This window comes from Saccopteryx bilineata, chromosome 1 (genome assembly GCF_036850765.1).
Source record: "Saccopteryx bilineata isolate mSacBil1 chromosome 1, mSacBil1_pri_phased_curated, whole genome shotgun sequence".
NCBI classification, from domain to species: Eukaryota; Metazoa; Chordata; class Mammalia; order Chiroptera; family Emballonuridae; genus Saccopteryx; species Saccopteryx bilineata.
Window position 1 is genome coordinate 207,013,430 of NC_089490.1, and position 24,390 is coordinate 207,037,819.

Genomic DNA, 24,390 nt, shown 5'->3' on the forward strand with positions numbered 1-24,390 from the left:
TTTCTTTCTTAAGAAGGCTGAGAACATCTCAGAGAACATTCTGTCTTGTGCCTGCTCTGAGCCCTGCACCAGCCGCAGGCCTGGCCTCAGGATGTCACAGATGATAACACAGAGAGACCTGCACGGAATGTCAGAGCAGCGGCCTTCAAGGCAGGGGCGGAGACCAGGCCTGATCCCTTCACCTGAGACACAGCAGGGCCCCACAGGGGTGACCCTGAGAGGAGCAGACTCCTGGCTGATAGAGACAGGGAGGCTTGGATCCAAACAAAGGAATCTAGAAGAGAAACACAACTTCTGGGCTGTTCAGAGGGACAGTGGTGGAGGTGCTTAGCAACTTTGTCAAGAATGTGGACTCTACCCTGAAGGCAACGAGACCAGAAATAACAGGCTCAAATCTGAGCGTCATCGAGACCAGCAGCCGTGGAGTGAAGGGCGCCTGAGGAGGTGACTCAGAGACAGTCTGGTGGGAGCAGAGGGGACACTGAGCTGTCGCCTGCTCAGCCAGGGAGGAAAGCACCAGACAAGGACTACACTTCAACGTGCTGCGGTTTACTTTAGGGCAGGAATGCTGTTGCTCTGTGCCGCTCTTCTGCCAGCCCTCGCTCTGACCGCTTCCTGACCACAGCCCGGAAGGGGCGCCCCGCCGTGTCCAGTCCCGCACGAGCGTCCACGCGGACTGTGCACTCGCCTCCCATGCAGGCAAACCGGGGCGTCGTGGGAAGGAGCAAACACAGGAACACTGGTCACCTCATCCAGGCTCTCTTAGGGCGAGAAGGACTCCCCGAGGTTAGCAAGGACCCGGTCAGTTTGGAGGAGATCGAATTGCTCAGACCCTTCATGGAGAAACAACACAAGCTCACGCTGTGGGGGGGGGGGGGGGAGGAATTTCCTAGAGCATCTATCATTCAATAAATCTGCCATAATTATTTACTGTAAACAGAGTATTTTAGATATAAAGTTAAAGCGTGTCTGAGTGACTGCCCAGAAAGTCACATATGTATTCCCCAGTGTTTACTTAGCTCCAATGAGGTGCCAGGGACACACAAACAGTGAAAACGTGGCCCTGACACATGGGCACAGGGATGTTGGTCTGCGTCTCCTCGGCTCTGAATGCACAGCATCTGTGAATTGTGTCCTTCATCGGCTGGGCCTCCTGTGACCAGACTAAGCACACGGATGTTTCAGAAGTGGCCTGTGCCTCATGCCCACCTTTCTCTTGGCTCATAACTCCGTTGACTATTTTTAACATTGTCGGTGACATCTGTGTCTGTCCTCTCACCACTCTGCAAGAGGACAATTTAGAGACGACAGGAGTATGAAGAGGAAAGAAGAAATCATCCCACCTATGACTAAGGGCAAACCTCACATCTTCTGTTTTCTGTCCCTTGTCCACCAAAAACAAGTAATCAAGAGGTCTGTCTACTCTCTGTCCCAAACACACGTCCCGGCCACGCACCAGGGCACACACCGACCACGCCCCAACACAGTTGTCAGCGATTTTCTTTCAACAGTTCAGATGACATCACTCACCTACATAGTATCTTCTAACGTGGTGACTGACTACCAATAGGCAACTCTTTAAACAAGTTCCTCACTTTCTGTCCAATAAGACAATAGCTGCAAATTTTCTTTCCTTGATTTTCCCATGTAAGTGACACCCCCTCCCTTGTCCCACCTCAATCCCATCTTATTCTGAGGTCTGAAAACAGTTCAGCTGCAAGGATCCTAAAGGTGACCAACTTGGGGGGCTGGGTGGGAGGGTTCCATGTTGTTTTCATCAGGATGACTCAAACAAACAATTCCACAGCCACCCAACATATAAGGTGCTATGAGCTGGATCCCATTGGGATGCCTGTGCTACATTTATAAATTCAGATCTGGAATAATCAGTCCAGGCCCCAGCCAGCAAGAGGCTTGCCCAAAGGTGCACCCAGCGGGGGCAGGGGGAGGGCTCCAAGCCCAGAGTTGCAAACACTGTGGTGATGGCAAAGGGCTGCCACCCTCCCTTTCCGTCCCTCTCTCCCTCCTTCTCTCTCTCTCTCTCTCTCTCTCTCTCTCTCTCTGGCCTCTGGAGAGCTCCTCTTGCAGCCAGTCAGGTGATACAACCTGCAATGTCACCGCAAGGCAGTGACAGTGGGTGGGACACCAGTCCCCAGTCCTGCCCCACCGAGGATCTACAGAAACCTCACAACACTCCCAGCTGGCAGAGCCTGAACTCTGTGCCCCTAGGGGAATGACCAAGGACCCAGTGACCGGCTATACATGCGCGCTCTCAACGGGCCTTCCTCCTCTCCGGACTCAACAGCTTCATCTCTAAAATGACGGGCCTTTATTTTTACATTTTCTGGTTCTATTTTTTTATTTCTTTAGGATTCGTTTAGCAACTCTGGCACGAAATTAGGTAAGTTAGGTATTTTAGCAGCTTCAGCCATTAATGATTATAAAATGTTACTACTGAATTGCAAATTTCCGGTAATACCTGGGGCATATTTCTATTCTGAAACCTAGACATTTAGTGCAAATGATTCCCAGACAACCTACCTGCATTAAACCTGCCCGCAAAGTGAAAACTTGTTGGGGGGCGGGAGAGGAGGATAAGAAATGTCACATGTGTGTCCATGGGGCGTCCACAGGGCACCTAGCATGTGGGTCAGACTGGGATGCCGGGACTTACTCATCCCACACGAGCTTGTTGAACATATTTAATGAAACGTTTTCTGTGCTGACCCTTTTCATGAAGATGGCGCCAAAGTGAAGCGTGGGGGCCCCGCCCCTCCCAAAGCTGAGGCCAAAGCCAGGGCACTGGAGGCAAAGGAAGGGGCGGGACGGTGTCCACAGCCCAGGAAAAAGGAGGTGGGTGCATCACCCACCTCCCGACGGCGAGGAGAATGACCCACATGCCCAGGAAGGACGCCCCCGGGAGCCACAAGCTGACCACTCTGCCCGAGTTCCCCCAATGACCGAGTCAGCCGTGAGGAAGACGGGACAGCCGCGCACTGTGCTCATGGTGGGCGTCAAGGCCAGCAAGCCCCAGGCCACATGGGCTGTGAGGAGCCTGGCGACAGTGACCTGGCCAAGCTCAACACTGATCAGGCCGCTGGCGAGGAGGTGTGTGTCCACATTCTCCCCACTATGAGGCTTCAGAGGCTGCCAACAAAGTGGGGGTCATTTACATGGAGTCCGGCTGGCTCGTTCTAAAGATACAAAATTTTCAGTTGAAAAAAAAAAAAGAATGTTTCTGTGCTAATAAATATGAAGGACCAGAAAATGTCATGAAAAAAGAAACAGGCCACGACCATGTCCAGCAGGAGAGAAAGAACACATGTGTGGGTGATCATAATCAAGGGAACGGAACACATGGAATGTCAGCCACAATGACAAGAATGCCAGGTTCACTCCCAGGACATGACAGAGGGGCCAAAGTCACCAACAGAAGCAGGATGCTGCCTTGGGGCCTGGAGAGAGTCGCAGGGTCGCACAACAGGGTGAATACACCTTTGCACCCTCACAAACAGCGAAGATGACAGTCAGATTTATGTAGATATTTAACCACAATGAAAAGAAAGGAAAGAGAGCAGAAATACCATGTGCATGGGGTAGACAGTGAGCAGTGCAGGGGTCTATCATTGCTGCTTGGTGTGACGAGGGCCGGGACAGGGTGGCCGTCCTGGAAAATGGCTTGAATTTGATGGGTAAAGCTGGGAAGACGGAAGACGTGAGAAAAACTGGGGGTAGGAGGAGACCATCTGGTTGCAGCCTAAGCTGTGCGTGCGGAGGAGAGAGGCTCAGAGCACCGCAGCCCACCAAACCTTCCATTCACCGCGGGGGGGGTGGGGTGGTGGTGGCATTTCTCCCACCTGCTGCGTCCTCCTCAATGAGCTCAATGAGACAACACAGAGGATCGCCTCAAAGAATGAACTTGTGGCCACTTTAACTTTAGACACATGAGAACACATAATGATGTATCATTAGTAACAGAGCTAATAACAGTAATAACTTAATAAGAGTAATGCAATCTAAAACACTTCACAAATAAATAAAAATTAAACCAAACCAGGCAGAAAGCCCAGATACACCCACCAACCAAGTCCTATCAAGAGTAGAAATGGAAACAAATGTCCCACAATAACAGCAGTTATTTGGGGAAATAAAACAATGGAAGACTTTTTCTTCTTTGTATTCGTTTTTATTTCTCTGCTTTAAAAAATAAGCACAGGCCCCAGCGGTAGAGCGTCGGCCTAGTGTGCGGAGGACCCGGGTTCGATTCCCGGCCAGGGCACACAGGAGAAGCGCCCATTTGCTTCTCCACCCTTCCGCCGCGCCTTCCTCTCTGTCTCTCTCTTCCCCTCCCGCAGCCAAGGCTCCATTGGAGCAAATATGGCCCGGGCGCTGGGGATGGCTCCTTGGCCTCTGCCCCAGGCGCTAGAGTGGCTCTGGTCGCGACATGGCGATGCCCAGGATGGGCAGAGCATCGCCCCCTGGTGGGCAGAGCGTCGCCCCATGGTGGGCATGCTGGGTGGATCCCGGTCGGGCACATGCGGGAGTCTGTCTGATTGTCTCTCCCTGTTTCCAGCTTCAGAAAAATGAAAAAAAAAAAAAAATAAATAAGCACAGCCTAACCAGGTGGTGGCGCAGAGGATGGAGTGTTGACCTGGGAAGCAGAAGACCCAGGTTTGAAACCCCCAAGGTTGCCAGCTTGAGTGCGGGATCATAGACATGATCTCATGGTTGCCGGCTGGAGCACAAAGTCGCTGGTTAGAAGCCCAAGGTCACTGGCTTAAGCAAGGGGTCACTCGCCCTGCTGTGGCCCCCCAGTCAAGGCACATACGAGAAAGCAATCAATGAACAACTAAGGTGCTGACGACAAAGAATTGATGCTTCTCATCTCTCTCCCTTCCTGTCTGTCCCTCTTTTTGTCTCTGTCTCTGTCTCTGTGTCTCACACACACACAAAAAAAAGGATGAACACCTTTTTTAATGGAAAAATATTTAATGGATAAACTGCTATTATAATAAATGACATTGGAAAGTGAGAGATGTATTCCCTGAGATCCCAAATAAAAGTGACGAGAGCCTCCGGATACAGTGAGGGCACAGGCTCTCACAGGCAGACCTCTCAGAGCTGCTCGGGTCACCTCCACGTCTCTGCGCCAAGTAGTGGGACCACAGCTACCTGGTGGCAGGTGACTTGTTTTCCATTGATTTCATGTACCCTGAACACGGTCTTCCCAGCACATGTGCTCAGCAAACAGTTCTTGACTGAGGACAGAAAGGCAGTGAGCTGTCCCCGGGGTGCACCGTGGTCATGAACCTCACTGGCTGCACTAAGGTGAATGCTTCACACTACCTGTCACGTGCCAGTGGTGAGCCAAGGTGGGGGGGAGCGAGTGCCTCCCCCCCAAGGAGAAGACGCACAGCCTCACTTAGAGGAGACTGTGGCAGGACCCTCCTCCTCACCCTCAGGGAAGCAACCTTCCCAGCTTCTCCTGTTTCCTTCCCCGCACGTTCTGTGTGTGTTTCTGCGAGTGCATACGCTACAGCCACCACCTCACCCCACACCTCATCACTCGCTGCTGTCTCCAATCTTTTGACTTCTCTCCACCTCCCATACATCCCACCCATTCTCGTAACATCAGTCCTTACTGATCTGAATGGAATTGGTGAAGAGTTGAAGAAAATTTCACGAATTCGTTCAACAAATGCCCGGTGTGAGCTGGATGCCCAGTGTGTGCCGGTGACCATAACAGAGCCAGTTTCAGCCTTCGGGACGTGTGATTGACAGAATCATGACCAGGTGTGGTCTAGCCGCTGCCTGACGTCAGCAGAGAATGTGTTGTGTAGGACACGCCGAGGAAACTGCCACGAGACCCAGGTGCTGGCCCTCCAGACACCTGGAAGAAGCATTAGATATCATCAAATCCAAAGCTCTCCTTCCTGGTGAGGAATCCATGTCTGGGGAAGAACGGGACAGGGGATGCTGCCCAGAAGTGGAGGGAGCACGCTGGGTCTTTGGGTTCCAGAGCAGAGCCCACGTCTGCTGTTGTGAGGGCCACGGGGTGACTCGAGCGTGAGCCTGTCAATCTGGGAGCCTTTGGGATAGCTGTGTAAGAGATAAGAGCCCGACTCTGGAAATTCAAGTCCCTCTGCTACTTATTAACGGTGACACGACCTTCTGGCCTTGGTTCCTCCACCTGTGAACTAGGGAAAGGCCACGTTATGGAGTCACTGTGAGCACGGAGGTACCGTGTGGCCAGGGGTCAGGCTGTGTAGTAGCCTTTGCCAGTCTTCCAGCCAGCTGTGCACGGTCCTCGGCTCCTGGGTGTCCTGACACTGCAGCCCAGCCCACGGAGGCCTGTGACCGCAACGGCACTCGGTGAGCACCAGGTAACAAAACACGCAGATGCTAGCGACTGCTCAAGGGTCCAAAATTCTGCCACTCTGAAGCTGCCCTTCAGGGACGTTCATGTTCAGCTTGTTGTTAAGAAACAAAAGACTCAGAAAAAAGCTTTGACCCTTCCCCTTCCTGCCCAGGAGATGAAGACGGAAACCTGCTTCTGAAGGAGACCTCAGGATGCAGCATGAGCCTCATCTGAATTAAGTGTGGTAAACAAAAGGGCTTCAGGTGGGCCCAGTGGCTGGCCACCCGCTGTGTCCCTGAGATTCTGAGTCACCTGGGGCGCTTTTCCTGCCCTGTGTCCCCTCTTTCTCAACTACCTGTAAGCCGTTCTCTCTCCCTCCGAAACCTCACACCCCTCCGTCTCCCCTGTCCAACCCCCACTTTGCTTTCCTCCTTTGTCCAAAATGTCCTCTGTCCTCACTGGCACCTCGCCGTCTCTAGGAATTCCCATGGACTTCGCGTGACCCCGGACACACATATTACTCGTGGATTTTCTCCGGGTTAATCTGTCTCTGTTAATTTGGTGATTAGCCCAGCCAGGAAGAACTTGGAATGTGAAAGGGAAGGTATAAATGTTGTTTAGCCCTCACCCCATACATCCTGATGTAATTAATTATACGACAGCCCTTTCTCTGATTTGGGAACGTTCCATGACACTATGTTTACGTTTTCAGAAGAACTGAGTTCACGGTGGCTTCTCCTCAAGTGAGCATGTGGCCCGTCTGCCCGCCTGGGAAACACAGATCCAAGATTCGCCAGCGTCTCTGCCCAACTGGCCAGCCCCCCACCTCACCAGAGAGAGGGGTCACTGTCGGTGCAGGAATGACTCTGATTTGAGCGGCAGTGTTACTGATGCCTGGCGTGTAATTCACAGCAGTCACTGAGCGTGACCCATCTGTCTATGCAGAGCACTTTCCCACCCCCCACCCCACCCCCCACCCCCGCTATCCTGGGTAGAGGTTCCTTTCAAGTGGAGAAACAGAGGTTCAAAGAGAATGTGTAACTTCCCAAAGGGTCTCCTCCTAGTGACAAACATAACCTGGTCTCGAGCCTGGTCTTTTCAGGCTAAATTTAACGCTCTCTCCCCTGTCACATATTATGCCATAATTAGAAGAGGTGTTTTATTTTTTATTTTTTCAGTTCCATGAAAAGGTTTGGGGCCCTGGCTGGTTGGCTCAGTGGTAGAGCGTCGGCCTGGCGTGCAGGAGTCCCGGGTTCAATACCCGGCCAGGGCACACAGGAGAAGCGCCTATCTGCTTCTCCACCCCTCCCCCTCTCCTTCCTCTCTGTCTCTCTCTTCCCCTCCCGCAGCCAAGGCTCCATTGGAGCAAAGTTTGTGCCCAAGGGCTGAGGATGGCTCTGTGGCCTCTGCCTCAGGCGCTAGAATGGCTCTGATTGTGGCCCAGTGACGCCCCAAGATGGGCAGAGCATTGCCCCCTGGTGGACATGCTGAGTGGATCCCGGTAGGGCGCATGCGGGAGTCTGTCTGACTGCCTCCCCATTTCCAACTTTGGAAAAATACAAAAAAAAAAAAAAAAAAAAAAAGGTTTGGGTTCGAGACTCACATAGCAGTCTTTCCACGAGAACTCGCTACACTAAAGGCTTACAGCTACTCTCTGTGGACTCACGTGCGGGTCGCTGTTACACACGAAGTTTACAGTCAGTGCAGAGGGATGTTTATAACAGAAAATCACCTGTGATTCTGAAATCCAGAAGACCTGGACTTTGATTTCTGTACCTTTGAATTTACTATTTTACAATAACGGAGTTCTTAAAGCCAGCTTAATTTCTGGCTCAGAGGGTATAAACACATTCTTCTGTGACGTGGTTTCTGGAGAGCATTTCCTTTAAAAGAACGACAGCCGGGGTGGGGGTTGGGGTGGGGATGGGGAGGACTCATGTGGAACCAGTTTAGGGGCTGGCCCAGTGCCTGCAGCGGGTTAGGGAGGGAGCCCATGTAAAACTCAGGTCGGCGTGATCACCTGCTTTCAAACAACTGAGACGGTGTCTGCTGTCAGAGGGAAACGCAATGCCGTGTCTGTCCACACAAGGTGCATTTCCACACGCCTAGCGCCATCACCAGAAATGCAATCTGCCAACCCTACTGTCCTGAGCACCACAGCCTGCACCTGGGTCCAGGAACTCACCGCCCTGGCCTTTGACCACCCTTGTCTGCTTTCACATTTGCTGACCAGACAAGGCTCTTCCCAGACCAGCCCCCTGCTTCCCAGATCCAGGTCTTTGCCCGCTGTGCCCACCGGGAGTCTCCTGTGGCCGCCAGACATAAACCAGCAGCCCACACCCACCCAGCGCCCCCACACGGTGGCCCTGGCTCACCCTTTTTATGCCCTTTTATCACTCGTTATATTTTTCAAATTGTGATAAAACATATGTAAGAGTTGCTGTCTTACCTATTTTAAGCGCACAGTTCAGTAGTTTAGATTCACAGGATTGTAAAATAGTCTCCAGACCTCTTCTCTTCCCAAAGGGAATCTCCACACCCACTCAACACTCACGCCCACCCCCCTTTTGCTCAGCACTGTGTCCTCGAGGTCTGTCCGCGTTGTAGCAGGAGTCAGGATTGCCCCCCCCACTTTATTTATTGATATTTATTCTATAGATTTTATTCATCGATTTCACAGAGAGAAGAGAGAGGGGGTGGGGGAGCGAGATGTATCAACTCATAGTTGCTTCACTTTAGTTTTTCATTGATGGCTTGTCCTACCTATGTGCCTTGACCGGGCAAGACCGGAGTTTCAAACCAGTGACCTCAGCATCCCAGGTCAACACTCTTACCAATGCGCTACCGCAGGCCGGCTCCTGCCACTTTCAGACTGAACCATATCCCGCTGTCTGGATGGACCACGCTTTGTTTATCCATCACCCTCGGATGGACACTGGGGTGGCTTCTACCTTTCAGCCATAATGTATCTCAAAATGCAGGTGTGCAGATGTCTGTTCACGTTCCTGCTGTCGACCCTTTCGTGTGGAGACACCTAGACATGGAATTGCTGCATCACACGGCGATTCTAGTTCCAGGTTGTTGGTTTTGTTTTAATTATTTATTTATTCATCCATTTTTAGAGAGAGGAGAGAGAGAGAGAAACAGAGAGAGAAGGGGGAGGAGCAGGAAGCATCAACTCCCATATGTGCATTGACCAGGCAAGCCTGGTGTTTTGAACTGGCGACCTCAGAGTTCCAGGTCGATGCTTTATCCACTGCACCACCACAGGTCAGGCCAGTTTCTGCTTTTTAATAATAGCTGTCTTAATAGGCATGAGGTGTTGTGTGTGTGTGTGTATCTTTCTGTCCTTATTTTCTTTTTCCTCTGCTGACTAGACTATAGGACCCATGACCGCAGACTTCATTGTGGTCACTGTGTGTTTCCCAAGTCCTGTCACACTGCCTGACATATATTAGCGTCCAATAAATAATGTTGGATGAACTATAAAGTAAAGATTTTTCTTTTGATCCTAACATAATTATTTTTTCAAATTGAAAAGATAATAGTTATTGTAAGAACTATTATATAGACCATCTATAACAGATTCCCATAGAAGTTTGAGTGTAAACCAAACCTTGTCTCCACTGATGTTATTTTATTTTATTATTATTATTTTTTGTATTTTTCTGAAGTTGGAAACGGGGAGGCAGTCAGACAGACTCCCGCATGCATCCAACCAGGATCCACCTGGCACGCCCACCAGGGGGCGATGCTCTGCCCATCTGGGGCATCGCTCTGCCACAATCAGAGCCATTCTAGCGCCTGAGGCAGAGGCCACAGAGCCATCCTCAGCCCTTGGGCACAAACTTTGCTCCAATTGAGCCTTGGCTGCGGGAGGGGAAGAGAGAGACAGAGAGGAAGGAGAGGGGGAGGGGTGGAGAAGCAGATGGGTGCTTCTCCTGTGTGCCCTGGCCGGGAATTGAACCCGGGACTCCCACACGCCAGGCCGATGCTCTATCACTGAGCTAATCAGCCAGGGCTCCACTGATGTTATTTTAACATTTAAACCCAGATGTAATCTCAGCCCTGGCCAGATGGTATATCAGGATGGTTTGAGTGTCAACCCCATACACAAAGGTTGCGGGTTCAATCCCTAGTCAGGGCACATACAGAAACAGATCCATGTTTCTGTCTCTCTCTCTCCAAAATCAATCAATAATTTTAAAATAAATAAATAAACCCAGATGTAATTTCAGTAATGTAATGAGCACGTTACATTGACTAAATAAGTTCTCTTAAAACACACTCCCAGTGCCTGTCTAGGCAGTGGCACAGTGGATAGAGCATCGGACTGGGATGCGGAGGACCCAGGTTCAAAACCCCAAGGTTGTCGCTGGCTTGAGCACGAGCTCATCCAGCTTGAGTATGGGGTTGCTGGCTTGAGCATGAGATCATAGACGTAACCCCATGGTTGCTGGCTTGAGCCCAAAGGTCACTGGCTTGAAGCCCAAGGTCACTGGCTTGAGCAAGGGGTCACTTGGTCTGCTGTAGCCTCCCGGTCAGAGCTAATATGAGAAAGCAATCAATGAACAACTAAGGAGCTGCAACAAAGAGTTGATGCTTCTCATCTCTCTCCCTTCCTATTTGTCCCTATCTGTACCTCTCTCTCTGTCTCTCTCTTCTCTGTCTCTGTAAAAAAACAACAACACAACAGACTCCCAGCAACTGTCAAGGACATATGTATGTGTTTCTGTAATCATCATCAAAACCGTGTCCTTTACTGTTAGGTCCTCGAGAAATGCTCTTAGATGATAATGCATTTGATCACCATGGAAACACTAACCACAAAGTTCACATCAAGCCCTCATAAAGACATCTAAATACAAAAAAACTATCTTTCCTTCCAATTGAATGTAAGATTCTTTAAACCCAACAGTAAACATCCAGTCAATTAATCCTGGGGTCATGAGATCTAGAATTCACATTGTAGCTCTAAAGCATAGCCAACATTGCTGGTTACCTACTCAACACCACTCTGCATTGTCCCCACCACTCAGGATGACAATGTCCCCAAACCCAACACACAGTGTCTTTTTCTTCACCCCTAGGGTTTCTCTGGGGCACAGGATCCAGTTCTAGCAATGAGGTGACGGGGCTTTTGCAAGATAGTTTCTGGGAAAGACTTTTTTCCCTGATAAAGAAAAGGTGAGACCAGAGAGGCCTGGCCACCCCCTGCCACCTTCCCCTAACCTTGCTTTCTGCTTTGGACATTAGATGAAGATACGATGGTTGGGACACAGTAGTCGCCTTGTGACCAAGAGGGATGACAGAGCTGACACCTGAGGACAACAAAGCAGGAGGGTCACAGAAACTTCGATCACTGGGTCCCTGAATCAAGTCTCCTGGGACCAGTGACTTCTGGCCTCCTTGTTGGTCAACAGATGTCTTTAAGACGCCACTACTTGAAGCAGCCTAAGTGGTCTGTGTGTGTGTGTGTGTATGTGTGAGAGAGAGAGAGGGTGGGGGAGGGACAGATCCGGGACCATAGCTTCCTCATTTGGACAGAAAGAGAGAGTGTGTTTTGTGTTTGGTGGTCCACACACAGTGCTGAGTGCCAGCAGGAAGCACAAGTTACACAACACAGGCAGCAGCTGCATTGTCATGTGTGCAGGGGCCACTGCTGCCTGGGGCTCCCAGGGGCAGCCGGTCAGAGGTCACAGACATGTCTGCAGGGCCCCGACTCCGGACAGAGAAGTTAACAAGACAAGAGCTTCAATGAAGCAAAGCCTGAAAGCTTGATGACACTTTTCCTACGACATTGGAGGATGACAAATGCAGTCCGACCACAAGGCCCTGCCTAAGGCTCCTCTCTCTGAGATCACGCTAGAGGTCAGAGGCTTCGTGGGACCCCAGGGGGTTCACACACGGACCGACAATGTGTCAATCGATGTTACCCCCACCACACCCACACGTGTGCTGCCCCAGCCACCATAAACCCTGACACTTTCAGTTCAGGATTCATTGTTTTTTTTCTTTTAAGAATTTATTTTTATTCATTTTTAGAGATGGGAGAGAGAGAAAGAGAGAAGGGTTGGGGAGGAGCAGGTAGCATCAACTCCCATATGACCAGGCAAGCACGAGGTTTTGAACCAGTGACCTCAGTGTGCCAGGTGGACGCTTTGTCCACTGCGCCACCACAGGTCAGGCCAGGATCCACCATTTCATCGCTGCTTTCCCTTGTGGAAAAGCCACTTAGCACCATCTCCCCTACTCTCCACGTCTCCTCCAGCCCGGTCTGAAAGCTCACGGCCAGCCTTCTCCAGTGCCAGGATGAGAGAGGCATGTTATCTCGGTCACAGGGAGACCCAGGTCTGAGGAGCACCCAGGGTCCCCATCTGGCCCTGCCCTCCCCACAGAGACCAGTCTTCGGCTCTGGAACTCGGGGCTCTGGACCCCACTTTCTCTGCAGAAGGAGTGAAAGGAGCCCCAGGTGCCAGCGGGCTGAGGGGCCAGGGGTCCTGAACACTAACACAACCCTGTGCTTCTCAGGAAAACAGCAGGTAGGCCAGCGCCAACTCCTGCACCCACATGTCCTTCATCCTTCCCTAAAAGTCACAGCCAAGTTTAAGTGCCTTCCAGGACATGACAACCTTTCCGATTGCCACCCCAATCCTGAGACGACAGGTACATGAGTTATCCACTGCACAGGAAAGTGCTCTGAAACACCATCATTGGTAAAAGTACCTTATAAAACCAGACCCTGTTTTCCCCTTTCTAGACCCCTTTCTCTGGGGTGCGGAGCAATCACTGAGATCCCTTTAGACCAGGGGTCCCCAAACTTTTTACACAGGGGGCCAGTTCACTGTCCCTCAGACCGTTGGAGGGCCGGACTATAAAAAAAACTATGAACAAATCCCTATGCATACTGCACATATCTTATTTTAAAGTAAAAAAAACAAACGGTAACAAATACAATATTTAAAATAAAGAACAAGTAAATTTAAATCAACAAATGGACCAGTATTTCAACGGGAAGTATGGACCTGCTTTTGGCTAATGAGATGGTCAATGTGTTCCTCTCACTGACCACCAATGAAAGAGGTACCCCTTCCAGAAGTGCGGCGGGAGCCGGATAAATGGGCCGTAGTTTGGGGACCCCTGCTTTAGACGGTCAAGTTTGAGGGCCTGCAGCACACAACAGGGCTCATAGTAGTCCAGGGATGGCGTCTGGACAGTGATGTAGAAGGTCCAGCAGCAACGTGGCCGTCGGAGTGGACGGCTGCTCTGGGAGAAGCACAAACAGGGAAAGGGGACACTCATGGGTGGACAGCAGACCCTGAAGACCGTGCTGTCTGAATGATCAGAGAAGCTGGAGGGAGCCGTGAGGACGAGAGCGGCTGGCCTGGAAACCCTAGGAGGGACCAGGAGGCTTTTCCTGACCTGGCTCTTGACTGCTTCCCCGGCTCCCATCCTGCGATGTCCCCGGTGCTCTCTGGAATGCCTCCCTGCGCCTGCCTGCTCCCTCCATGCTCCTGCCGGCCTCCCATCCAGACTTTCCTCATCTTAATCAGGCTGCAGACTCCTCCTGCTCCTCCTTCTCCTTTCTCTCCCCCCCTCCTCCGGGCCGCAGCTTCCCTGCGCTCTTGCTGTATCCGTCCACCCCAGAGCCACCACATTCCACCCTCTATTCCACCCTCTGCCTTGCTCCCCACTGTGCCCTGTCCCAGGAGGTGCCTTGTCCCAGGAGGGAGTGTTTCCACCTGGGTCTCCAGGCCCTCATGCTGCATCTGGTGTGAGGAGCGGGGTCACCTGTGCTGGTGCCTCACATGCGTCGGGACAACCCCCCGCACCCGCCATGTCCGTGGCATGCAACCCTGAGCTAACAACAGAGCTTCAGTCATTTAAATCGTGATCGTGACTGCACCTACCCCACAGAACAGATGGAGAATGGAACGGGATCATTCAGGAAAAGGACCGACCCAGAGTCTGGCCCAGGGAGGTGAGACCTGAGTGGAACCGCCGACCACGAATGGTGCCCAGCCGTCCCCTGGCCGGGCTCCAGGAGAGAGGGAAAGGTCACAGGAGCTAGCAGGACTGGGCTCTCTTTGCTAAGTTTTCAGCCAAGCAGCCTTCTCGCCCAGCGGCTGGGCTGCCGTAACCCTTAACGATGATGACAAAACAGAGGGAAAGACGAACGAAGTCCCGGGGGGAGATGCGATAAGCTCAGAGCACCGCCTCCCAACAGGAAGGAAAACAGCAAGAGTGTGTGAAACCAGGGTGCTTCGCGGTGGAGGCTCCCCCCCCCCCCCCCCCCCCCCCCCCCCCCCGGTTTTCTCTTCTAACTGAAGGAGGAGGCGACCCAGAGGCATTCGGGGAATGGAGCTCTCTCTCCTCTCTGAGGAAAGAATTCAGAATTCAGCCAACAACGGAAGAACCCCGGCTCCCGCGAAGAGGGAGGGAGGCTGTTCTAGTTGGCACATGGGACTCTCACATACGGGACTCTCATCCAGTTACCACTCTGATTTAATCACAGCCCTGGTACCTGGCAGCTTCTTATATTTACAAACACACACTTTCTTAAAGTAAACATTTATTCATCGGTGTCTAAATAAACTGAGCCCTGCCAGCAAGGCTCTCTAAACGCCAGGGAAGATAACTATGCTCAATGTACAATCATGGAAATTTGCAAATATTTTTCTTTATAAACCAGTACAACGACGAGAGCAAGCAGTCCACCCAGTCTGAGGTAAACACATCTGCTGTCCTTCCCTGCGCGGCCCCGCGCCCTCCACAATGGGCGTCTGACAGCTCCGGCTGCAGTTGTCTGTAAGTGGGGCAGGAGGCTCGTTAAGCCAGGTAAACCCGGCTCCCAGGAGGGAAACCGAGCCCGCTGACCTGTAAACCGACTGGAGTAAAACAACCCTGTGACATTAAACGCAGAGACGGATGTCGACAGAGAAGCTGAGGTTTCACGAAACCTTTTTGTTTTCTCAGCTGACCCTGGAGAACAGTCTAAAAAAAAGGGTCAAATCCAATTTATGTTAGAGCACACGGCCCAGGAAAATGATGTGATCCTTTCACATTTGCTGCCATCAAGTTGGATCAAGGTTAATGGGTTTGAAAAATTGCATTTCTAGGAGCCTGGCTTTGAAGGCCAGAGCGGCTGGACAGCCACCACCCGGCACGGAGACCAACCGCTCGTGCACAGACAGGGCGTAGGACCTGAGATGGACGGCGCCACGGTCACCCACATGAGACAGAGTCCCGAGAAGAACAAAAATGTCTTCAGAGTTTTCATGAAATTAAAAGGATATTTAATTTCATTACCAGGGGAAACACCCCCGCTGCCTCTCTGACCTTTGGTCAGCTGGGATGCCAGCCCCCTGCCAGCAGGGCAGCTCCCCTCCTGCTGTCCCCTGACCTGGGCACCGCCAGGGTTTGCTTCCTCTCACGGAGATGGTGACCCAGGCGTGCCAGCCATCTGCTTGCTGCCTGAAGCGTCTGTTCTCAGCCTGAATCTAGTCAAGAATGACCCAGGAAACTGAAAGGCGAAACATCCCTCCCATCCCCTGCAGCTCCCAGAGGTGATGGCGGCCAAATGCACACATTCAAAACAGAGGGAACGGACCACAGAGGTATCGCCAGGTCACGGGGACAGAACGGTGGAGGCTCTGAAATGACGGAAACCCCAGAAGTCAGATGACACGATCTCATACAGTAAACAACATTTAAATTCATTTTAAAATTAAATTAAGTTAAATTAATCATTTTTAAATTAAATCACAGGAGCATGAAATAAGATTACTATGCAAATAGCGATAATGTCCTAGAACAAGGGTTCAGAATGTGGCCAGGCTGTGTTTGGAAGGAAGGAAAAGAATTTCACACCAAAGGATACATTTAAGTTATTCTATCTTTAAACACGTGTAACTGTCATCCTATTCGGGAGTTCCATTATTCGCTGTGAATCCTTGCATTACCTTTGTAAAGTCTGGAATTAAAGAACTTTTTCCAAGCATTGTTATAAAAAGACGCCTGGTCTAATATCCAGATTTTAGTCAAGATTCCGCTGCTCAAATGAGCCACGTCCAACCAGCAACATTTATCACAGCACTCACTGAGGTCCCAGGTTTCTCTGTTGCATTTGCAGAGGGTCTTAGCACGAGCTCTGACTGTAAATCTTTTGTTGTCTGATCTTTTAATAAATCATTCCTTCAGCTGAAGTCCCTATGAGCAGCAACAGCCCCAGAAGTTCCGTTTAGCGGGTGGTGATGAAGATTTTGTATGAAGGTAGGTTTGACCGGGAATGGGAGGGAGGAGGACCCAGAGCAAAGCCCAGCAGGAAGCACCCTTACCCTGATGTCACCCCAGTGGTCCTCCACAGACCCCTCCTGGCCAGCGGGACAGTCACTGTCACCTGCCCGCCAGGGTTCTCCCTCCTGTTTCCATGCTGTTCTCTCTTGACCTGAAGACTCCTTATCCTGTCACTCCCTGTCAGACTCGGTCCATTCTGCCACACCTGCCCAAACTCCTGCAGCCCCACTGACCCCGGTGTGTTCCTCCATCTTGCTGTCCATCCTGCTCCCAGGCTCACCACGGGCCTGATGCCACTACTGCAGGATCACGCCTTCTCCAGAGCAGGATGCAGCGGCCAGACTGGCCTGAGCTCTGACCTGTGGGGGGTCCGCAGGGTGCACCCGCTGGACTGGCCTGAGCTCTGACCTGTGGGAGGTCAGCGTTCCCATCTGTTATAGGCCTCAGTCTTCAAGCGCTCGCTCCTCAAGAACACAGAGTGCCTGAGACCACACTTGAAGTAAAGCAGTTTGTTCCTTGGGCGTCTCTACATTGTTGAATATAGTCCTCAGAGGTGAGGGGGGAGAAAGTAGCCTTTGATCCCACAGTTGTACTTCTGAGAAGTTATCTGCCAGTACGTGTGTTCAAAGACCCCCCCATACCACACACCTTAAATACAAATATGAAAGATGTGCACTGCAGCAAAACGCCAAGACAGCCTGACATCCACCCACAAAGTGTGGAATGAGGTGTGATGCGTTCATCCCGTAAAATAACCTGGAGCTGGACCGAAAGGGAAGAGAATGACTCAACATGAAAGAGCAGCGGTACATTTTACAAACGACGCAGGACATCAGCAACGTGTGGGGCAAGGAGGCCCTCACTCACGTAACGAGAAGAGGAGTGTGCACACATGTAAACCTTTCTGCAAACACAGAGTATCTCCATTTCTAGAGGGAACACGTAAGAAGGGACCGTGACACTGAGGTAAGGGTTACTTTTCATGTATACCCATCTTCAATAAGAAGCTATCACTACATTTTTTTTTCTTTCTTTTTAAAAAATTTTTCTGAAGTGAGAAGTGGGGAGGCAGAGAGACAGACTCCCGCATGTTCCCTGAACCAGGATCCACCCATCACACCCCCATACTGGGCAATGTTCTGCCCATCTGAGGCTGTTGCTCTGTTGCTCAGCAACTGAGCTATTTTAGTGCCTGAGGTGAGGCCATGGAGCCCTCCTGAGTGCTAAGGTCAACTTGCTTAAACCGAGCCATGGCTGCGGGAGGAGGAGAGAAAGAGAAAGAGAGGGGAAGGGGTGGAGAAGCAGATGGGCACTTTTCCTGTGTGCCCTGACTGGGAATTAAACCTGGGACTTCCACACATGGGGCCAATGCTCTACTGCTGAGCCAACCAGCCAGGGCACCACAACATTTTTATATGACCTCTTCAATTTTAAAATAAAGTGCAGTAGAATTATGTTTATAAACTGTTAGAATAATGTTCATTTAGTTAACCACGATGCTTAGCACACATTCAAAGTTATGCAGTTTATGCTCTCGTTTCTCTTCAGATCGCATAAATCTTTCACCTTTTACAAAGTTACGCAGTTTTTCACAAAAAAGTATATGACTATAATATTTTGTTGTTTAGTAAGTACTTGCACAAATAGTCATTAGGGTTTAATAATGAACTTATGAGATAGAATGATAATTACTTGCATTTTATAGATTACAAAGGTAAGGCTTAGCAAGATTAAATTATTTCTTTACTCAGAATTACTCAAACGTTCAAGCCTGACTTGTGCCGTCTCTGTCCATGCCTGGGGAGGATGACATCTCTCCTTCTCCTGGGGGTGGGGGGCTGACCTTTATTAACATGCATCCTGTACCCATAGCTGAAGTTACTAGTGTTTATCAAGTGCCAGGCATGAGCGACTGGGGAGAGGAAACTACAGCGCTGACCTTGAACAACACGGTCTGAAGGGCACCGGTCTGCATATAGGTGATGTTTTTCTAATAGACACTATTTTCAGTCTGTGTTGAGAGTCGGAGACGTGGAGGTCCAAGTGTAAGCCTACCTTACGTCACTTTATACAGGGGCTTGAGCATCGTAGACTCTGGTATCCCCGGGGGTGGGAGGGTCCTGGAGCTGATCCCCTCAGACATTGAGGGTTACTGTAGTTAAGTTTTGGGGAGTCAAAAGTTATAGATGGATTTTAACTGACTGGGGGTCAGCACCCCAACCTCCAGGCTGCATCATTTATCCTCAGACTCACCGCACACCGTGGGTCCTGCCATGACCCTCACCTTGCAAGTGAAGAAACAAGGCACAGACAGGTCAGCAGCTTGCCGGAGCCCACATGTCTGGTCAGCAACTAACACAGACTTTGCACAAGACACGTGGACTCACAGCCTCACTGTCAAGCTCTGTCCGCACCACACTGTCCACAACACGCACCCATAGCAGGGACACACTGGCTGCCATCAGGCCCAGGGAGGACAGCCCAGGCCGTGGACTGCAGACCTCTGGGACAGGACATTCTGGGTCCTGGCTGCTCGGGGCATAGTTCGAGGATGGAGCACTGGCCCCAGGACCCCTCAGTCGGTAAAACAGGAGCGGCCAGTTAGGCCCACAATGAACAGTCCACAGTTCAGGGCCGCTTGTGCTCTGTGACAGCCCCCAAACTCCAAGGGCAGAACCCACACCCAGGACAGCTGAGCGTGTGAAAGTCAGGGAAGAGGAAAATTGCGGTGTTTGCATGTCATGGGGAATACTTCCTGCGAAATGCTTATTTAACTGGGTCCTGTCTCATCTGTGTCATCTCCTGATCCTTGACACAATGATGTGCTGTGTGTACCAGCTGACTCCACATGTGTTCAGCCCTCACTCTCGTGGCACGTGTTGTCAGATGTGACCGGGATCACAAACCACTGCTGTTCTGACACCGTGATGTCGATATCCATCCCTTCAGAGATGACCAGGGTGGTGTCCCCCTGCACGCCCAAACCAGACTGAACCTCCGTGACAGCCTTGACCAACAGGGGAGGGCCAACGAGACCCTGTGTGATTGCCACGGACAGGTCACAGAGATGCCCTTTCTTCCTGCTGTGACTTCTCAGCAGCCAGTCACCATGTGGAGAATGTGCCTACAGGCACTGAGCCCCGGGCCTGCAGGTGGACTAACTGAGGATGGCTCTGTGGCCTCCACCTCAGGCGCTAGAATGGCTCTGGTTGCAACAGAGCAACGTCAGATGACTACAGCCCCAGCCCCTGGGTCCTCTCCAGCCTGCAGTCACCAGAGCAGACCCCAATGTCTTCTCCACCTCAAACCTCAGATTAGTGAGGACAGCATGTGATTACCCCCTTTTAAACCTTTGTCTGAGGTGGTCTGCAATGGCAATAACCAACTGACACTGTATGGATAAATCTTACAATAAAAGCAAGGCCTACAGACTGCTGAACTCAAGGTGGTAGTATCACTAGGAACCGATAATCAGCTCCTTGGTGCACTGAGATCTGCCCATATAATAACTCTATGAAACAGGACACACTGATCTTCCTGTGGGGAATGAAAGTCCTCAGTGCTCATCTCCACACAGCCGACTGCAGGCTGTTTCCGTGCAGCCTGTAGAAGCTGTGTACTCACCGGGCAGGGCACACATGTGACATAACCCTGTCTCTCCTCCTCGCGTGCTCCTGCTATAATGTTATTGTATGTATTTCACTCTCATAAACGGCTTCCCTCCTAGGCATGAGGACTTGCCTCCTACCTAACCCAGGATGTTTGACTGGAAATGATGTATTTTTAAAAACACAGCCAAGAGCATATTATCATCATGAACATATTCTTTCAAATTACATGATGCAGACTTTTCTAAAATCTGGAAAACTCACATAATATCTCAATCCAGAGGAGAGAATCCAGAAATGAACTCATGCAAATATGTCAGTTGATATTTTTACACTGTGCCACCACAGGCCAGACCTCAAAATATAGTAAGTAATTAAAATACATAAGAAATATATCAAACAGATGCAAACAAATTCAGTTATACAGTGTTTTTGTAGGTCTATGCAAACTTAGGGATTATTTTCATGCTTATTATTACAGGAATAATCAAAACAAAATTTTTTTTAAATAATGTTGAAAGGACCCTATAAGCAATTCAAGCCAAATATTTTAATAGCTGTCTTTATTAAAAATACCTACACCTGGTCATGGGTAAGATTTTTGTTCTCTTCATTTTTTCACTTTAGGGCAGGGGTTGGGAAACTTTTTGGCTGAGAGAGCCATGAACGCCACATATTTAAAAATGTAATTCCGTGAGAGCAATACAACGATCCGTGTACATTATGCATTATCCAATAAAAATTTGGTGTTGTCCGGAGGACAGCTGTGATTGGCTCCAGCCACCCGCAACCATGAACATGAGCAGTAGGAAATGAATGGCTTGTAATACATGAAAATGTTTTATATTTTTAATGTTATTATTTTTTTTATTAAAGATTTGTCTGCAAGCCAGACGCAGCCATCAAAAGAGCCACATCTGGCTCGCGAGCCACAAGTTCCCGACCCCTGCTTTAGGGTAAACATTACTTGGTGCTGCATAAGAGTTTGTTGGACAAACGAATCTTCACATAACACATTTTCATGGAAATCAGTAGTCAGATATACTAATTTACCTATTAGTCCTATTTATAGTCACCAAAAGACTTTCTTAATATGTTAATCTTTAAATTTTCAACTATAATTAAAATTATGACTGATAAAGCCACGTGCTATTAAAATCCACAGGTCTTTAAGTGACACCTTTCACCCTGTGGACTTCTGTGCTTTTCCAATTAGACCTAGTTGCTCAGCCATGGCTTACAAAGAGGAAAACAATTCAGATTTTAAATCAATTCTGATTCAACCCAGAATTGATTTGAAAAATTATTACTAAAAAACAAGGAGTAATATGTCTGAGAAACAGTGACACATTTAAAATACATACTGTGAGCCCTGGCCAGGTAGCTCTGTTGGTTAGGTTGTACTGATACACAAAGGTTGCAGGTTCAATCCCCAGTCAGGGCACATGTAGAAGTCAACCAATAAATGCATAAATAAGTGGAACAACAGATTGATATTTCTATCTCACTCAAATCAATAAATAAAAATTTAAAAAGAATCACCCTGGCCAGATAGCTCAGTTGGTTAGAGCATTGTCCGGAAGCACAGAGGTTGCTGGTTCAATCCCCAGTCAAGGCACATACAAGAACAGCTTGATGTTCTCTCTCTCTCTCTCTCTCTCTCTTCCTCTCTCACTAAAATCAATAAATAGAAATTTAAAAAATAAAATTAAAAAATTAAAAATGTTTTAAAGAATCAACTGGTGAATGCATGAATGTGTGAAACAATAAATCGATGTCTCTTTCTAAAATCAATCAATAAAACGTATATATATTATATATAAAATAAAATACACCGTGACTGGGACCTAAATATTTCATCACTTCATAGGAAAACACCCTTTCTTTTATTTCTTTTTCTAATTTGCTCAAAATGATATGCAGGCCAATAGTGACTCGGTTCAGAGGGTGTCAGCACTTCTGGGCCACCAGCCCGGATGAATCCAGTGGACTGGATTGGCCAGCAATCTCAGCAGCCCATTTCTCCATCCCCTGCTAATCAATGACCAATGACAACAGCATGCCTCTGTAAGGGCATATATATGAAATCCAAGTGGAGGGTGTGGTCACATGGGACGCTGCAGCTTCTAATTCTGAAGTCTTCTCAACAGTGTCCACTCTGCAAAACAGCAGTGACCTTTCCTGCCAATACTTTCTAGTGACGGCTTTTGCCCACACTCCTTCTCGGGTCAAAGAGCGTTCTAGATCTAGAATGAGACCTCAGAGATATTTTTGAGTGATATATTCTATGTATATCAACATAGCTTACTTCTTCAATGCTTATATAAGTATACATACATACACACACACTTACATACCTATATAAATATTTAGCCGCATAGACAAAAATGTTTTGCATAAAATGTGATTTCTCTTATAATGAAAACAGCAATAATTTCACCATCATTCTTAGATGCATAAATGTCACAAATACAAATTCAATGATGCCTGTTACCATACTACTTCAGGGAAGAATAGCTCCAAGTACAACTAAAAATGCATTGTCTTAAAATTAGTCTGGGATCCTTTAAGGATTTAAAACACTAACCAATTTTTTTTTCCTTTGTATACAGAGTGCCAAAAGAAATTTAAAAAGCACACATTAGTTTTTAGTTTGCACAAAACAATACACATAAGCAAAAGTTATCTCTGAAAAAAACACCTATACATGTTAAAATCCAAATATGGCACAGACTTTGTTAAGTGTCAACCAAACTTTACTGTCCCGTGTTCACAAATTCTAAAGCCCCTGGAATTCCTCAAAATTTCCACACTGCCCTCAAGAAAGGCTACCCTGCCCGCACGACCTTCCTGCCCAGACAGGCTCCATCGGGCACTGCACCCTGATTCTGAGCAGGAGCGCACGGCTGCCCCTCGCAGCCAGTGGCGCACATCACACCCCACGCTGCCCGCGGGGAGACCCTCATTGCTAACGTTGTGGTTCCAGCGGTGGCAGCAGGAGCACCAGCCAAACCACAGGTCACCCAGAGGGAGGATCCGTGCTGTCAGAGCACCACACAAGCAGCAGACTAAGTCCGGCAGCCAGAATCCAGCTCCCTGCAGGCGGGGACCGTCCTCGCGGTCGTGCGGCCGCCAGTTTTGGTCGTGGGGCTCGGTCTGGGAAGCTGAGACCTGGCCTGGCTCTGGGGACGAGGCTCCGTTTCCTGCGGGGACACTGAGTGCCTCCAGGGTCCTTTTGCAAGCCTTCGGGGGACGTGGGTCTGGGTGCGTGTTCCCGGAGGACGCCCCAGGCTCCTGGTGACAGGGCAGCTCCGGCCGTCATGTGACAGCTGGGTGTGCACCTGGAGCACCGTGAACGTGTGTCCCTGTGAGTGTGACGTGTCCGCCTGTGCGTACGAGCGGGTGTATACGCGTGTGTCTGTGTCTGCGGGAATGCGTGTGTCTGTGCGCGTGAGCGTGAGCATAAGGGCGTGTCTGTGAGCGTGAGCGAGCTCTGCCGCCCGTCCTCGAGGTCCCGGTGCGGGTCCAGGTGCGGGTCTGGGTCCGGATCTGGGTCCGGGTCCGGGTCCGGGTCCGGGTCGCCCGCGATCACCCTGGGCGAGGACACAGGCCGCACTGCGCACCCACCTGACGCATCCGCGAGGGGCTCGGCGGGGTGTGGGCCTCGTCTCCCGAGGCTGAGGCGGGGGGCGACGCCATCCTCCTCCAGGGCCCCGCCTGGCCCCCCGGCGCGCACTCCTCCTCCCGTGCCGCAGACAGATCCGCCGCGGTCCTGCCTGGGGTCCTGCGCGCCCGCCGCCTCGCTGCGGCCGGAGCCTGGACCGGGACGCGCCGGTGTGACCGGGTGCTGCGGGCCGGACGCGAGAATGGCCGGGGGTGAGGCTGCTCTCGCTGCTGCCCCGCCGGGGACGCCCAGCGTATGGACCGCTCCAGACACGCGCCCGCGCCGGGGCGGGGCAGGGAGGTTCCGCGCGCCTCCAGCACACTCGCTCCCGTGCACACCGTCTCCTCCGTGCACACTCACTGCACCTTCCACCCTCCATCCATCCACAGTCACTCCATTCACACTCACTCCTCCTTGCACACTCAGTCCTCCATCCACTCACTGCACCCTCCGCACTCCATCCA

General features: G+C 50.4%; 1 protein-coding gene across 1 annotated transcript in view; it reads right to left on the bottom strand.

Moving 5' to 3' along the window:
• ANK2 (ankyrin 2) overlaps positions 1 to 24,148 on the bottom strand; it is a 380,522-nt gene extending 356,374 nt beyond the window's left edge. Inside the window, exon 1 of the mRNA XM_066234064.1 lies at positions 23,890 to 24,148. Coding sequence (XP_066090161.1) covers positions 23,890 to 23,961 — 72 coding nt within the window. The 5' untranslated portion in view covers positions 23,962 to 24,148. The remainder of the gene's footprint in view (positions 1 to 23,889) is intronic.
• Between the last annotated feature and the right edge of the window lie 242 nt (positions 24,149 to 24,390).